Consider the following 17,465-nt stretch of genomic DNA (forward strand, 5'->3'; position numbering starts at 1 on the left):
GCCCGGCTAGATTTTTGTATTTTTAGTAGAGACGGGGTTTCACTGTGTTCGCCAGGATGGTCTCGATCTCCTGACCTTGTGATCCGCCCGTCTCGGCCTCCCAAAGTGCTGGGATTACAGGCTTGAGCCACCGCGCCCGGCCAACTTTTAAGAGACAAAGGCAGGCACGGCAAGTAACTTCATAAACCTACAGATTGCCCAGACGTGATACATCAAGGCTCATCGTAAACTCTGGAAGACTTAGATCCAGTTTTTATCCCTTAAATGGCGTCACCTCGGGTCAATTTCTATACCTCAGTTTCCTAATATATGAAATGGGGGTCATAATAGGATCTACTTCATAGAGTTGTTCTAAGGGTTCGAGCGCTTGAAAGTGTCTGGCCCATGTTGATCGCTCAGTAAAGTTGGCTTTTAGTACAGGTTTAGCCTCAAGGCGTAGCTACATTGTAACCCTTGACTACCCCGGTCTCCTCCATGCTCCGTCGCTCCCGCAGGCCCCGCCCCCGTTCCCGCTCAGTCCCGCCTTCTCCTCCCCAGGTCCCGCCCGCGCAGCCCGCCCGGGTTCCTCCCGCCACCAGGGGGCGGCGGCGTTGAGGGCGACCTTCTGGCCGAAGCAGGCGACGCTCTAGGTGGCTGCGGCAGCGCCTCTGTGGCCAGTGGCAGCGGCGCTCTAGCCGGCAGCCGTAAGGGGCGGGCTCTCGGTAGTGCGGCCGGCAGGCAGCTATGGCGGCCGTACGGGGCCTGCGGGTGTCGGTGAAGGCGGAGGCCCCGGCGGGGCCAGACCTGGGGCTCCCGTCCCCTGAGGCGGAGTCGGGTGTTGACCGTGGCGAGCCGGAGCCCATGGAGGTGGAGGAGGGCGAGCTGGAAATCGTGCCCGTGCGGCGCTCGCTCAAGGAACTGATCCCGGTACGGGCGGGGGTCGGGGGGCAAGGAGGAGGTCGCGGGGCTAGTGCCCAGAGACGGAGGGGGCCGGAAGGGGCGGTGGTTGGAGCCCCAGCCGGGGAAGTCAGGGGAGCGGGAGAGAAGGGAGGCAGCGTCCTGGGGACGGGGGCGCCGGGCTGGAGGAGGGACGCGGAGCGGGTGAAAGGACGCCGGTGCGCCGGAAATGGGTGTTGAGGGGCCTGGAGGGGGTGGCGGAGAGCTGGGAGAGAGTTGAGGACCCCCCTCTGCTGCCCCCTCTGAGCCGTGCTGTGCAAAGGGGTGAGTGAGGAGTGTCTGGAGGGCTGAGATAAAGGGGGAGCCCTGGGCGGGAACAGAACTGGGAGCAGCCCAGAAGGAGCTGTTGGGTGGCGCCAGCAACCCGGTCTCCTGTGGGTCTTGCCCTGGAGGAATTTGTATCTGTGAAACATGGCACTCGCTCTTTCTCTTGGGAGCGCTGCACTTGTCAGCAGCAGAAACTCACTGTTTCTGTCGTGACTTCAGGGTCATCTTGCGCCGCGCCACCTCCCCCCGCCCCCCCCCCCCCCCCCCGCAGCTCCACTGGCACCTACACCGTGGCCCCAGCATCTCACTCTTAGTGAAAGCAAACTAGCAAACGATCAATAGACGCCGTTGGTCCCTCATGTACCGCGCTGGGGATGGTGAGGTGTTTTGCTTGTGACTTGGTGGCTGTATATCCAGTTCTTAGAGCTGGTTTGAAGCCTGGATGACTCCTCTTAATTTCTAACCTAATATGAACTACTTTTCACCACATGTCAACATATTTAGACTGAAGTTATGGAGAAAGGTTAAGGTATGATCGCTAGAGATGGCAAACGTTATTGATTATGATTAACAACAGCTAATATATTAGCATTTACCATTCACTACATTGTGTCACTTAAATATACTGGCCATGGACACCTTTAGTGCTAGCTATTCAGGAGTCTAAGTTCCAGACCAACCTCAGTAATATAGCAACACCCCTTCGAGGTCCCTCCTTTCCCCTCTCCCCATCTCAAAAACAAAACCAAACCAAAATAAATAAGTATCACTGCAGTTGTGAAGTAGCTGTTATCATCCTTTCAGTCATTCAGTTCAACGTGGTTTTTGTTTTGTTTTGAGACGGAGTTTCGCTCTTGTTACCCAGGCTGGAGCGCAATGGCACAATCTCAGCTCACCGCAACCTCTGCCTCCTGGGTTCAAGCGATTCTCCTGCCTCAGCCTCTTGAGTAGCTGAGCCCAATGGTGCGATCTCGGCTTACCACAACCTCCACCTCCTGGGTTCGAGTGATTCTCCTGCCTCAGCCTCCCAAGTAGCTGAGATGTGCCACCATGTCCGGCTAATCTTGTATTTTTAGTAGAGACAGGGTTTCTCCATGTTGGCCAGGCTGGTCTCGAACTCCTGACCTGAGGTGATCCTCCCGCCTCTGCCTCCCAGAGTGTTGGGATTACAGGCATGAACCACCATGCCTGGCCAACATGTATTTATTGCATCCCTCACTATGTACCAAGACACATCCCTAGGTGCTTGATCAAGATCAACCTCCCTGCTGGAGTTTATGCTCCATATAAACTCTCAATGACAAAAAGGAGCCAACCTTGTGAAGACTGAAAAGGGGTTCCCCCAGTAGGGGCAATAGCAAGCACAGAGGGTCTGGGACGGGTCCAGGATTGTTGCAAGGTTCTGTAGCACTAATGGAAGGGCAGTAAAAGAGGTCAAGAAGGCAGGTAGATACCACGCAGGAAACTGGGACCCAGCGAGGTCAAGGAAACTATACAGTGTCCTGTAATTAGTGACCGTCAGAGCTGAGGCTTCAGTCCTCGCTTGGTTTCCAAATCCCATCCCCTTTGCATTGCACTGTGCTGTATTTGCCTCAGGAATTCTAGGTGAAGGCTGGACCTTCTGCATTGAGGTGGAGGGTTGTGCTCCATCTGGTGGCTGGGCATGGGGAATTTGTTCAGATTAGGTTGGGGAGCTAAGTGACTATGCTTCATCTTTTGACATTTTCCACAAAAGCCTTTAGATTTTTCTTTACATGGATACTTTCAGTTGATGGAATCACTTCAGGTTTTGGACAAGCTCTGCTCTTCTTATTGGAGTGGTTGATTGATACCATGGAATCACTGGGATGGGGCTTCTTAATAAAAGGTTGTCAGGGGTGGGGAAGGGTTTTGAAAAGAATGACTCTTCAAAAAGAACCAGACTGGCCAGGTGCGGTGGCTTACGCCTGTAATCCCAGCACTTTGGCAGTCTGAGACAGACGGATCACCTGAGGTCAGGAGTTTGAGACCAGCCGGCCAACATGGTGAAACCTCGTCTCTACTAAAAATACAAAAATTAGCTGGCCATGGTGGCACATGCCTGTAATCCCAGCTACTCAGGAGGCTGAGACAGGAGATTCGCTTGAACCCGGGAGGTGGCGGTTGCAGTGAGCCGAGTTTGCACCACTGCACTCCAGCCTAGGTAATAGAGCAAGACTCCATCTCAAAACACAAGCAGATAAACAAAAAGAACCAGACTCTGTGTGGTGACTCGTGCATGTAATCCTAACACTTTGGGAGACTGAGGCAGGAGGACTGCTTTAGCCCAGGAGTTGGACACCAGCCTGGGCAACATAGGGAGACCTTGTCTCTACAAAAATAGAAAAAAAATCAGCTGGGTGTGGTGGCATATGCCTGAGGGCCCAGCTACTGGGGAAGCTGAGGTGGGAGGATGGCTTGAGCCTGGGGAGTCGAGGCTGCAGTGAGCTGTGATCATTCTGCTGCACTCCAGCCTGGTCAACAGAGCGAGACACTGTCACAAAAAAATAAAAATGAAAATAAAAAATAAAAAAGAAGAACCAGCTGTCAGCCCGACTTTTATCATAGGTTTTTCCTCAATTGCTGTCTGAATTTCTCACCCTTCTCCTTTGTGTTAGGACACGAGCAGAAGATACGAAAACAAGGCTGGCAGCTTCATCACTGGAATTGATGTCACCTCCAAGGTAAGACAGGCTGTGATTTATTTATTTGCTTGATAAGCAAGTGAACTTAATGAACTTGACCCCTAGGACTTAACAGTAAATATTTCCTCTTTTCTTTTGTTGCTGGATTTAAATTTTCTTTCTAAAAAAAAAAATGATGTTATTTCCCGGGCACACTGGCTCATGCCTGTAATCCTAGCACTTTGAGAGGCCCAGCAAGTAGGTTATTTATTTATTTATTTATTTATTTTTGACACGGAGTCTGGCTTTGTCGCCCAGGCTGGAGTGCAGTGGCCGGATCTCAGCTCACTGCAAGCTCCGCCTCCCGGGTTTAGGCCATTCTCCTGCCTCAGCCTCCCAAGTAGCTGGGACTACAGGCGCCCGCCACCTTACCCGGCTAGTTTTTTGTGTTTTTTAGTAGAGACCAGGTTTCACTGTGTTAGCCAGGATGGTCTCGATCTCCTGACCTCGTGATCTGCCCGTCTCGGCCTCCCAAAGTGCTGGGATTACAGGCTTGAGCCACCACGCCCGGCCGCAAGTAAGTTATTTAAGGCCAGGAGTTCGAGACCAGCCTGGGCAACATAGTGAGACCCGTCTCTACAAAAGATACAGAAATTAGCTGGGTGTGGTAGTGCAGGTCTGTAGTTAGCTCGGGAGGCTGAGATGGGAGGATCGCTTGAGCCTGCCAGGTTGAGGCTGCAGTGAACTGAAATCGTGCGACTACGTTCCAGCATGGACAACAAAAAAAAATTTTGTGGCCGGGCGCGGTGGCTCAAGCCTGTAATCCCAGCACTTTGGGAGGCCGAGACGGGCGGATCACGAGGTCAGGAGATCGAGACCATCCTGGCTAACACGGTGAAACCCCGTCTCTACTAAAAAAAATACAAAAAACTAGCCGGGCGCGGTGGCGGGCGCCTGTAGTCTCAGCTACTCGGGAGGCTGAGGCAGGAGAATGGCGTAAACCCCTGAGGTGGAGCTTGCAGTGAGCTGAGATCCGGCCACTGCACTCCAGCCTGGGTGACAGAGCGAGACTCCATCTCAAAAAAAAAAAAAAAAAAAATTTTGTGTTATACAACGATGTCTTCATGCATCCTGAAACGGTGCAGGCAACATTTGTGTGTTCTTACAGCCATGAAAAGATAAAATCACTCTATGTAGATAACTGTGTTGAACCATTTCTAAGAAAATGTCCAGGACTGGGAATGCTTTTTTCAATGGTATGTCCATTTCTAAAAAAACTGTGTACTGTTTCCACTTGAAATGAAACAAAATATGAAAGGTGCCTGGCACATAGTAGGCACCCCCGCTTTTTTTTCTTTTTCTTTTTTTTTTAGATGGAGTCTCGCTCTGTTGCCCAGGCTGGAGTACAGTGGTACGATCTAGGCTCACTGCAACCTCCACCTCCTGGGTTCCAGCGATTCTCCTGCCTCAGCCTCCTGAGTCGACGGGACTACAGGAGCATACCACCACGCCTGGCTAATTTTTGTAATTTTAGTAGAGATGGGGTTTCACTATACTGGTCAGGCTGGTCTCGAATTCCTGACCTCAGGTGATCCACCTGCCTCAGCCTCCTGAAGTGCTGGGATTCCAGGCGTGAGCCACCGCGCCCAGCATAGCAGGCCCTTGACGGTCTTTATTCCTCATTAGCTGTAGACCCAGAAAAAGAGGACTTCCTGATTGCCTGGCTGTCTAAAGTCTGAAGCCCAAGTCAAGTGAATTATTCTCAGTGCTTAAGACGATTGCCTTGTATCTAATGATTGCTATTACCAGATTACCACCTTCATTGTGACACCTCATAGAGTCAAGCCTATTATTTTCCTTATATGTAGTCAATACATGTAACTTGCTTTAATCAGTGATGTTCCGTTTCAGACCTTTTTTCTGATTTGAATGTGTAACGTTAAGTTTGGAACAGAATTTTGTATTACACTTCTGATAATATATATTGCTGTATTGAATACATAAAAGCAAAAATAAAAATATATTTCATGCCTACCTTTTTATAATGCTTTTTTTGTTTTTTGTTGTTTGTTTTTGTTTTGTTTTGTTTTGTTTGAGGCAGAGTCTCACTCTGTCACCCAGGCTGGAGTTCAGGGGTGCGATCTCGGCTTACTGCAACCTCTGCCTCCTGGATTCAATTGATCCTTCTGCCTCAGCCTCCCAGGTAGTTGGGACTTCAGGTGGATGCCGTCATGCCCAGCTAACCTTTTTATGGTTTATCTGTGTCTCTGTGTGTTTCCAATTACTTCAAGGCCAAAAACAAAACAAAAACAAAAAACAAGAAAGAGAATTGGTCATCTTTTAGACAAGAAAAGAGAATAAAGTGAAAATATTTTCTTACTGTAATTTAAAAAGTAAACCATTCTTAATCTTAAACCGTTTGGCATTATATGAAACAGGTGTATGGGAAAAGGGTGGTAGTCTCAGCATTAGCACTTTGTTTCTATGGGAAGGTAAATGGTTGTTTGTACTGGGAAGACCGCAGTGAAGAAAATGAGCATAGCTATTGGGAAATAACAGAAGTGTTACAATTTTACCAATCCCCGCAAGCTCTGTATAGTCAGACCTTCAATTAGTGTGGTAAAGTCAGTATACAATTAATGAAGGGGCCTGGGCACCGTGGCTCACATCTGTTATCCCAACACTTTGGGAGGCTGAGGTAGGCAGATCATGAGGTCAAGAGATCGAGACTATCCTGGCCAACGTGGCGAAACCCTGTCTCTACTAAAAATACAAAAATTAGCTGGGTGTGGTGACGGGCGCCTGTACTCACAGCTACTCAGGAGGCTGAGGCAGGAGAATCTCTTGAACCCGGGAGGTGGAGGTTGCAGTGAGCCGAGATCGCGCCACTGCATTCTAGCCTGGCGACAGAGTGAGACTCCGTCTCAAAAACAAAAATCAAACAAACAAAACCAGTTAGGGAAGGGTTCCTAAGCGCCATCAGTAACCCACCTTTGGACCTGGGTTTATTTTAGCTCTTAGAAGAAACTTACAAAGCTGATTATTTTTTCAGTGAAGTGTCAATGGTTCTTACCACTTAAAGATGAAAACTGGTGATTCCATGGCCACAAGGCTGGAAGAGGAGAGAGAGTTTCTCTGCTTCAGTGTTGTTTTTATTTTTTTTTATTTTTATTTTTTTTGAGACGGAGTCTCGCTCTGTCCCCCAGACTGGAGTGCAGTGGCCGGATCTCAGCTCGCTGCAAGCTCCGCCTCCCGGGTTTACACCATTCTCCTGCCTCAGCCTCCCGAGTAGCTAGGACTACAGACGCCCGCCACCTCGCCCGGCTAGTTTTTTGTATTTTTTTTTTTTTTTTAGTAGAGACGGGGTTTCACCGTATTAGCCAGGATGGTCTCCATCTCCTGACCTCATGATCCGCCGGTCTCGGCCTCCCCAAGTGCTGGGATTACAGGCTTGAGCCACCACGCCCGGCCATCAGTGTTGTTTTTAAACAGACTAGCTCTAGGGAGTGGACTGCTCAGGCAGATACGATGTGGAAGAGCGTGACAGGTGTGACTGCTGTTGCCCGCAGACAATGTGAAATGGTTGTAGGTGGGCTCCTAGAAATAGCACTGGAATCAGATCTGCTCGCTTACTAGCTGAAGTATCTCCAGCAAACCTTTTTGCTTTTTTGTGCCTCCATTTCTGCCCCTGGAAAACGGGGATGTTGAAATTGTTTAGTTGTCATTTGTTGGCATCATCGATAATAACAAATGAAGTGTCATATAGCTTCATAAACTGTAAAGGACTATTCATTCAGTCAGCAGATGCTTACTGAGTTCCTGCTATGTCCCAGGCGCAGTGACAGGCTGTATTAGGTTGGAGATGCTTGCAAATTGCAGCAATATTAACATACTCCCTCCCAGTCATTGAGTGCGACTGTCCAGGTCTCTGCAACAGTTTTTCAAGGTGTAGTGTTGCTTATTTCTTCTTGTTTATTTCAGATTTGTCACTGACGCATCATGATGCATTTGCGATTTAATTTGCCTTCTCCATATTTTACTACTTTCACTTTTTCTGTACTTTCTAGGAAGCAATTGAAAAGAAAGAGCAGCGAGCCAAGCGCTTCCATTTTCGATCGGAAGTAAATCTTGCCCAAAGAAATGTAGCCTTGGACCGAGACATGATGAAGAAAGGTACAGGGTGTTTTGGGGGAAATTTGTCCACATATCCCCAGAGAGCGACTTTTCCCTGCCATTGCCTCATGCTTCTGCCTTGCCTTGCATGTCCACTCCTTATCCAAACACTCCTGTGAGAAGGGACCTGTGAAGTCTCCATTTCTGAGGTCACCTGTTTAAAGTTGAGATGCTGTCAGCTGGCTCAGATGTTAGAGCTGGGGGATAAAGAGATTGTCTTTTCTGAGGGGGCCCAGAAAAAGTTACCAGTTAGTGGCAGAGCTGAGATTTGAACCTGTGCTTCTAAGGACCCTTACTTATTTTCTGCTTTTATCATCGAAGTGTTAAAAGTATATCACAGTGAGACCTTCTTTTAGGGGAGTTAGAACAGTTTTGAGATTGGTGGGGAAAAGCCATTAACACTTTCATCGATAATCTGAATCTGTTGGCCAGGCGTGGTGTCTCAGGCCTGTAATCCCAGCACTTTGGGAGGCCGAGGCAGGCGGATCTCTTGAGGTCAGGAGTTTGAGACCAACCTGGCCAACATGGTGAAGCCCCGTCTCTACTAAAAATAAACAAAAATTAGCCGGGCGTGGTGGCAGGCGCTTGTAATCCCAGCTACTCGGGAGGCTGAGGCGCAAGAATTGCTTGAACCCGGGAGCCGGAGATTGCAGTGATCCGAGATTGCGCCACTGCACTCCAGCCTGGGCAACAGAGCAAGACTCTGTCTTAAAAAAAAAAAAAATTCTGAATCTGTTGATAGTCTGAATATCTGACATATATAAACCACTCAATCACATCCTGTTGTCAGAGAAAGCTAAACTAATCCTGCTCTGAGTTTTAAGCCTGTCCTTGGCCGGGCGCGGTGGCTCAAGCCTGTAATCCCAGCACTTTGGGAGGCCGAGACGGGCGGATCACGAGGTCAGGAGATCGAGACCATCCTGGCTAACACGGTGAAACCCCGTCTCTACTAAAAAATACAAAAAACGAGCCGGGCGAGGTGGCGGGCGCCTGTAGTCCCAGCTACTCGGGAGGCTGAGGCAGGAGAATGGCGTACACCCAGGAGGCGGAGCTTGCAGTGAGCTGAGATCCAGCCACTGCACTCCAGCCTGGGCGGCAGAGCGAGACTCCGTCTCAAAAAAAAACAAAAAAAACAAAAAAAAAAGCCTGTCCTTACCGTTGGACTTGTGATTTGATTTGATCTTTGTGTTTTGTTGGGATATTTTGCTCCCTAGAACTCACCCCAAATTATCATATATAGTAATCTGCCACAGTTTTCTAAAGCAATTTATAAATAAAAGGAAAAATTACTACTTTTTTAGTGAGTTTATGTTCTTATTTATTATTCTACTCTAATATAAATCCATGAATGCAGAAGTCTTCCCTCTGTGGTATTTGCAAATTTGGGTGTTCATAAAGGGTTTAGTAGGCAGCCTTCTGAAGGCATGTTAAAGGCCTGTGCTGTCTTCTATGAGCTTCTCTAGCCTTGTTTGGTTGATAAAAGCAAAAGCTCTGCAAATACATTGAATGAATGAAAGAATAGCTGCTATTTGTTGTGCACTTGCTTTTTCACCAGACTCTGTTAAGCACATTACGTATTTCTTTCTTTTTTGTTGCTCACAACAACTTTATGAGGGATATATTTTTATCCCTATTTGATAAAGGAGGAAGCAACCTCAAAGAAGTTTAATACATTGCACAGGGTCATGTAGCTAGTAAAGGTGGAGTCAGGATTCACACCCGGTTTCTTTGACTCTAAAGCCTTGCTTTTAACTCCTTTGCTCTGTTGCTGTGTAACATAGGATATGGTGCTATCGACTGAAATTGTGTCCCTCCTCAGTCCGTCCTCATGGGCGCAGCAGTGTGGGTGCAGAGCTGAGCTCTGGAAGCATCTTCACTCTTGATCCTGCGTGACCAGTTCAAGTCAGAAACACGACCTTGCTTGCCTCGTGGGCGGGGGTTTCTGTGTGAGGAGAAGTCCCGTGGAGGCCAGGGACAGTGGTGAGGCTCGACATTCATGTGCCTGTACATCCGGGCACGAGCGTCTCTGTGAGTCTCTCTGACAGCTCTACCTCAAGGGTATCATAGCTTGATCACACTTGTCGACTTCTGGTCCTGAGAGCATTCCTTGCGGCGCCTTGCCTCTGATATGGCTCATGCCTTTCACTCTGCACGTTTGCCCTTCCTTGTCCCGTGCTTTATCTCTGGTCAGGTGTCACTTCCCCCATGGAGCATCTCTGCTCACCCACTTGAAATGCTTTCTCACTTTTGTTGGAGCTCTTTAGGGTGCGAAAGCCTCCTAGAATCTAGTCTCAGTTCCTTTGTGACTGAGAACAAGTTCTTGAGTCTTGTTAGTTTCAGTCTCCTTGTCTGTAAAATGGAAATATGATACTTACCTTAATAGGATCACTTTTGGGGTTAATTTTTAATATAAAAAAAGTTTTTTTTAAGTACGACGCCAATCTCATGGTTCTAAAGATACTCCTAAAACAGGCAGTAAGGCCGGCCGTGGGATGTCAGCTGGGGAAGCTTGCTTATTTCAATCGATTCTTTGTCCAGGAGGCAGCATGGCCTAGGATAGTGTTCCTGAGCCCTGGGGAACCCTGCTGCCCATCTCAGACCACTTTACATTAGTTGGGGTTGGATAGGTCCCAGGGATAGTTACTGGTTTTCTTTTCTTTTCTTTCTTTCTTTTTTTTTTTTTTTTTGAGACAGAGTCTTGCTCTGTCGCCCAAGCTGGAGTGCAGTGGTGTGATCTCGGCTCACTTCAAGCTCCGCCTCCTGGGTTCAAGCGATTCTCCTGCCCCAGCCTCAACGAGTAGCTGGGACTAGAGGCGCGTACCACCACACCAGCTAATTTTTTGTATTTTTTAGTAGAGACAGGGTTTCACTGTGTTAGCCAGGATGGTCTCAATCTCCTGACCTCATGATCCACCCACCTTGGCCTCCCAAAGTGTTGGGATTACGGGTGTGAGCCACTGCGCCCAGCCTTTTTTTTCCCTCTCTTTCTGTCGCCCAGGCTGGAGTGCGATGGCGCGATCTCGGCTCACTGCAACCTCTGCCGCCCAGGTTCAAGCAATGCTCCTATTTCAGCCTCCTGAGTAGCTAGGATTACAGGCACCTACCACCGTGCCCAGCTAATTTTTGTAGTTTTAGTAGAGACGGGGTTTCACCATCTTGGCCAGGCTGGTCTTGAACTCCTGACCTTGTGATCCACTCGCCCTGGCCTCCCAAAGTGCTGGGATTACAGGTGTGAGCCATCGCACCCGGCCAATAGTTATTCTTTTTGTATCTTCTCAGGTAGTTGTTGTTTTTTTGTTTGTTTGTTTGTTTGAGAAGGAGTCTCGCTCTGTTGCCCAGACTGGAGTGCAGTGGTGTAATCTCGGCTCACTGCAACCTCTGCCTCCTGGGTTCAAATGATTCTCCTGCCTCAGCTTCCTCAGTAGCTGGGATTACAGGCGCCTGCCACCACAGCCAGCCAATTTTTATATTTTTAGTAGAGATGGGATTTCACCACATTGACCAGGCAGGTCTTGAACTCCTGACTTTGTGATCCACCCGCCCCAGCCTCCCAAAGTGCTGGGATTACAGGCGTGAGCCACCGCACCCGGCCAATGAGAGGAATTCTTATAGGGCTGCTGGGGACTGTAACAAAATGTTCCAGTTCATAGAGTGGCGCTTGACACACAGCAGGTGCCCAGTTAATGTTAGTTCTCATCATCTGATGTTCTCCATCTTCCCAGCCGTCACTGAAGTGACCTAGCTTCTTGGGAGAGTGAGGAAATTGGAATAAGTATGTTGACTTCTGCATCCACACTAGGTGTCAAGTTCAAGTTATTTGTTATTAATACCAACAACAATAAAAGATAACATTTGTTAAGTGCTTACTATGTGCCAGTCACTCTGCTATGTGATTAACTTACCCTTTCAACAGCCCTGTGAGGAGAAGGTGTTTATTATTTCCATTTCACTGAGGAGAAAATTAAGATGCTAAGAGGTTGGGAAACTTGCTTGTAGTCCCACAGCTAAGTAACTGGCAAGGCTGAGGTTCAAAGGCTGATCGGACTGAAACCTGTGTTCCTAACTGCTCTGCCAGCATTCAAATAGTTTGGGATGTGGTACAGTGGACTTTTCTGCATCAAGAGTGACTTGCTAGGTTTGAATGATTCAGTGTCAAACAGCTTTGGTCTCTTTATGCCCAAGATTCAAGCTTTCATGGCTGGAAGAGACGTCGGAGGTCATCTAGGTTAATCTTCCGCCCAGCCCTGCAGGCCTTTTGGCAAACTTCCTAATGATCTTTTGGCCTCTGCCTGAATGTTTCTTAAGTGATGGCGTGAGAACTATTTATGAGGCAGACAACTTTATTTTTGGATACTTACTTGTGTTGAGCATTGCCTTCTAGTAATTTCTGTCTGTTAGTCATTGTGTGACTGTGAAGCCCTTTCATCCAGTAGTCCTGCGGGTGGCGGAGGCACAGGCTTGCTGCCCGTTCGCTCAACTTTGCTTCATGTGTCGTGATTTTCTGGTCTGCCTTTTCTAAACACTTTGCAGTTTCTGTTGTTCTTCCTGAGACGAGATACAGGTTCCAGTTATGGTTGGATTCACAGAGAGAATGGCAGGACTGTCACTCACCGTTGTCTCTGTCTCCGCCATTTCAGTGTTGCACTCACCCTGTACGCAGCCAAAGCACTTAGGTCTTTTCCCCAGGAATTGTGCCCATCAGAGCAGGCTTTCTCATCATGTACTTGAGGCACTTTTTAAAAATAATTACTTTTTTTTTTTTTTTTTTTGAGACAGAGTCTTGCTCTGTCGCCCAGGCTGGAGGGCAGTGGCCGGATCTCAGCTCACTGCAAGCTCCGCCTCCCAGGTTCCCGCCATTCTCCTGCCTCAGCCTCCCGAGTAGCTGAGACTACAGGCGCCGCCACCTCACCCGGCTAGTTTTTTGTATTTTTTAGTAGAGACGGGGTTTCACCGTGTTAGCCAGGATGGTCTCGATCTCCAGACCTCGTGATCCGCCCGTCTCGGCCTCCCAAAGTGCTGGGATTACAGGCTTGAGCCACCACGCCCTGGCCAAAAAAAATTACTTTTAAATGTATTCCTATTAAATTACATCCTGTTGATTTCAAACCTCAGCTTTCAGTCTGTTGAGTGAATTTTCATCGTAACTCCACCTTTCACCTCCTAGCTCTACTCCTCAGCTTCTTGCTCTCCATTGTGTACACATGGCTTCCGTTTCTTCATCCAGTGGTTGAAAGGTGGGCAGTGTCTTCCAGTATCGTAAGTCTTATTCTATTACCATAAGGCCCACGGTTCATTTTACTGTCATGAGGAACTGGATTACATGCCTTAATGAACTTGAAATAGAGCCCCATCTATGTATTCTCTGAATTTCTTGACCTGGTAATCCTGTCAAAAAAGAAATGAGGTTAGTGTGGCTTTTTTTGTTTCATCCACAGGCTTGGAGCTTGCTCCTTACGGTACTGCTGTCATTTCCTGTGGGAAAGATTTGGTTATTTATGTATTTATTTTTTAGAGATGGGATCTCACTGTGTTGCCCAGGGCGGTCTTGAACTTCTGGATTCAAGTGATCCTCCCACCTCAGCTTCCCAAAGTACTGGGATTACAGGTGTGAGCTACCGCACCTGGCTTAAGACTTGGTTTTTTTAAGGGATCATAGATTCTAATAAGCTTTTTTTTAAAAAATAATTTCAGAGACTGACAGTGAGCTTTTCAATCTGAGATTTGGGAATTTTTCCTTTTTTTTTTTTTTTTTTTTTTTTTTTTTGATAAGAACCTGCACAGGATTAATCCTTCTCACAGTTTTAAGGTACTTCCCTGCTACTTTTTAGAGATTACTACCTAATTCTGAAATCATAGCTGTGTGTGTGAGTTAGTACTTAGGATATATTCTAGGCTAGAAGATGTAAATCTAAATTCTTTTTTTTTTTTTTTTTTGAGACGGAGTCTTGCTCTGTCGCCCAGGCTGGAGTGCAGTGGCCGGATCTCAGCTCACTGCAAGCTCCACCTCCCGGGTTGACGCCATTCTCCTGCCTCAGCCTCCCAAGTAGCTGGGACTACAGGCGCCCGCCACCTCGCCCGGTTAGTTTTTTGTATTTTTTAGTAGAGATGGGGTTTCACCATGTTAGCCAGGATGGTCTCGATCTCCTGACCTCATGATCCGCCCATCTCGGCCTCCCAAAGTGCTGGGATTACAGGCTTGAGCCACCGCGCCCGGCCTTAAATCTAAATTCTTATGCTCTTGTCACCTAACTTGAGTTGTGACTGTTCGTTAATGATAGTTGTTAGTAGAATAGCAAAATAGGTCAACGGTTCTGCCTTTGTTTTTTTTTTTGCATCGTCTTCCCAAAGCAGATTTTGCTGTAAACACTTACAAAAAGAAAGCTGTCAGCATTTTTTTTTTTTTTTTTTTTTTAGACAGAGTTTCGCTCTTGTTGCCCAGGCTGGAGTGCAATGGCGTGATAGGCTCACTGCAACCTCTGCCTCCCGGGTTCAAGCAGTTCTCCTGCCTCAGCCTCCCAAGTAGCTGGGATGACAGGCATGAGCCACAACGCCTGGTTAATTTTGTATTTTTAGTAGAGACGAGGTTTCTCCATGTTGGTCAGGCTGGTCTTAAACTTCCGACCTCAGGTGATCCACCCACCTCGACCTTCCAAAGTGTTGGGATTACAGGCGTGAGCCACCGTGCCCAGCCTGCTGTCAGCATTTTGGATGAGCCTGTTCACTCTGGATTCTAATCTTTTCTTCATTAGCTCTTTTACAAACAGTTCATGCTCACCAAAGAAAATTTGGAACATAGAACAGGAAGAAAAGTTGCTCACAGTCTACCATCCACACACAGTCATTGTCAATATTCTCTGTGTTTCCTTCTAATCTCTTATGGGTGTGAACTTCTGTTTTTCTCCTTTATAGTGACATTGCTTTTTTTCGTTCCCTGGACAGTCCATGGTCAGCATTTCCATGTTACTGTATAGCCTGGCATTAGTCGTTCAGATCGTGCCATTCTCATTGTAATCTGTCTCTCTCCTACATGTGTGCTTTGGCAAGTTGTGCTCACCTGAAATTCGCTACCTTCTCTTTTCCAAGGAACCCCAGGAAATCCTTATTAGTGACTAGCAGTGCAATAGTGAACAGAGGCCTACATGTGGATAAGATTTATTGAGTCCAAGGGCCTTCTCGGTTATTGGAATTAAAAGCCATGACTTCGGAACAGAAAGAGCCTAAGGGAAGTAAAGAGATGGTTTCCTAGAAGGCAGCAGAAAGCAAGGAGAGCCCCGCGTGATGATAAAGGAAACAGACCGAGGATTAGGGAGAAAACATTAGGGAGACTTGTTGATCTGACAAAAAAAAATTAATTTTAAATGAGACTAGCATAGAAAACAAAGACCAAAAAAATGACAAAAATAATTGCCAAGGGCATCATAACATTACAACATTAAAAAAACCTACAGGTGAAGAAATACCTTAAAAGCAAACAGGAAAGAGTGGAACGAACAAAATTTCTGGCCTCAGATGTCTTTTTTTTTTAAGAAAAATAGAGAAGGTCTCACTGTGTTGCCCACGCTGGTCTCAAACTCTTGGGTTCAAGCAATCCTCTCATCTCGGCCTCCCAAGGTGCCAACATTACGGGCACGAGCCACTGCACCCAGCCTCACATGTCTATTTTAATTTAGAGAAAGTCGTACACATCAAAACTTGGGCAATGGATAATCCTGTTCAAAAGAAGCAGGTAAAGATACAAAGTAAAAAAAAAAGAGAGAGAGGCAGGCGTTGTGTGCAGTGGTGCACACCTGTGATCCCGCACTCTGGAAGACTGAGACAGACGGATCACTGGAGGTCAGGAATTCAAGACCAGCCTGGGCAACATGGTGAAACCCCACCTCTGCAAAAAATAAAAACATTAGCTGAGCATGGTGGTTTTTTCTTTTGGAAAAGGTCTTACTCTGTGGCCCAGGCTGGAGTGCGGTTGTGCGATCATGGCTCATTGCAGCCTCAACCTCCTGGGCTCAAGCAATCCCACCTCAGCCTCCTGAGTACCTGGGACTGTAGCCTGTACACCACCACACTCAGCTAATTTTTAAAATTTTTGGTAGAGATAGGGTCTCCCTGTGTTACCCAGGCTGGCCTCTCCAACTCCTGGGCTCAAGCAGTCCTCCCACCTCAGCCTCCCAAAGTTCTGGGGTTATAAGCATGAGCCACAATGCCCACCTGGAGTCATAAATCTTCACAGTATCTTTATCTTTTTAAATCTGGGCTGTCAGGAAAATACTCAACTGAGTTACTCTGGCCACACTCACATGGGCTCCTGTTAAACGCATCTCTTAACTCTTTGAGATTTAAAATTATTATGTGTTTAAAATTGTTAAACACACTTTTTTATTTGTAAAATTTTTTTGTTTTAAATAGAAGTAATAGCATATATCTGCAGAAGAAGAATGGGAGAAAAAATTTTTTAATTTTGTTACTAGCATGTAAAAACATGCTTGGGAGTAGTGGACATTAAATTCTTTTTTTAAATTTTATTTTATTATTATTTTTTTGAGACGGAGTCTCGCTCTGTCGCCTAGGCTGGAGTACAGTGGCCCGATCTCGGCTCATTACAAGTTCTGCCTCCCGGGTTCACGCCATTCTCCTGCCTCAGCCTCCAGAGTAGCTGGGACTACAGGCGCCTGCCACCATGCCCGGCAAATTTTTTGTATTTTTAGTAGAGACAGAGTTTCACCATGTTAGCCAGGATGGTCTCGATCTCCTGACGTCGTGATCCGTCCGTCTCGGCCTCCCAAAGTGCTGGGATTACAGGTGTGAGCCACTGCGCCTGGCCTTTTTTTTTTTTTTTTTGAGATGGAGTCTTGCTCCATCGCCCAGGTGGAGTGCAATGGCGTGATCTCAGCTCACTGCAACCCCCGCCTCCTGGGTTCAAGTGATTCTCCTGCCTCAGCCTCCCAAGTAGCTGGGACTACAGGCGTGTGCCACCATGTCCGGCTAATTTTTGTATTTTTTAGTGGAGACAGGGTTTCACCATGTTGGCCAGGATGGTCTCAATCTCCTGACCTCATGATCTGCCCGCCTCAGCCTCCCAAAATGCTGGGATTACAGGCCTGAGCCACTGCGCCTGACCTTAAGTTTGTTTTTTATTGATGTATTTACATGTTTTGCAATTAAGATTACAGGAGATAATGCACTTAAAATATGTAGTAAAAAAAAGCTGGGGGCGCGGTGGCTCATGTCTGTAATCACAGCACTTTGGGAGGCGGAGGTGGGCGGATCACCTGAGGTCGGGAGTTTGAGACCAGCCTGACCAACATGGAGAAACCCCGTCTCTACTAAAAATACAAAATTAGCCTGGCGTGGTGGCGCATGTCTGTAATCCCAGCTAGTCGGGAGGCTTAGGCAGGAGAATAGCTGGAACCCAGGAGGCAGAGGTTGTGGTGAGCCGAGATCGCGCCATTG

The 17,465-nt window shown here is 47.4% G+C and overlaps 1 protein-coding gene across 3 annotated transcripts in view; it reads left to right on the forward strand.

Annotated features, from left to right (window-relative positions):
• The first annotated feature begins 684 nt into the window (after window positions 1-684).
• Window positions 685-17,465, forward strand: part of NCBP3 (nuclear cap binding subunit 3) — a 47,117-nt gene continuing 30,336 nt past the window's right edge. For all 3 annotated transcript variants that reach the window (XR_750020.2, XM_010382197.2, XM_010382196.2), the window contains exons 1-3: window positions 685-906; window positions 3,840-3,905; window positions 7,913-8,018. Coding sequence is in view for 2 of the 3 variants with exons in the window: in XM_010382197.2 (XP_010380499.2) it covers window positions 724-906; window positions 3,840-3,905; window positions 7,913-8,018 (355 nt within the window). In the remaining variant the exon portion in view is untranslated. The remainder of the gene's footprint in view (window positions 907-3,839; window positions 3,906-7,912; window positions 8,019-17,465) is intronic.

The sequence above is a fragment of the Rhinopithecus roxellana genome, chromosome 19 (assembly GCF_007565055.1).
Source record: "Rhinopithecus roxellana isolate Shanxi Qingling chromosome 19, ASM756505v1, whole genome shotgun sequence".
In the NCBI taxonomy this organism is placed as follows: domain Eukaryota; kingdom Metazoa; phylum Chordata; class Mammalia; order Primates; family Cercopithecidae; genus Rhinopithecus; species Rhinopithecus roxellana.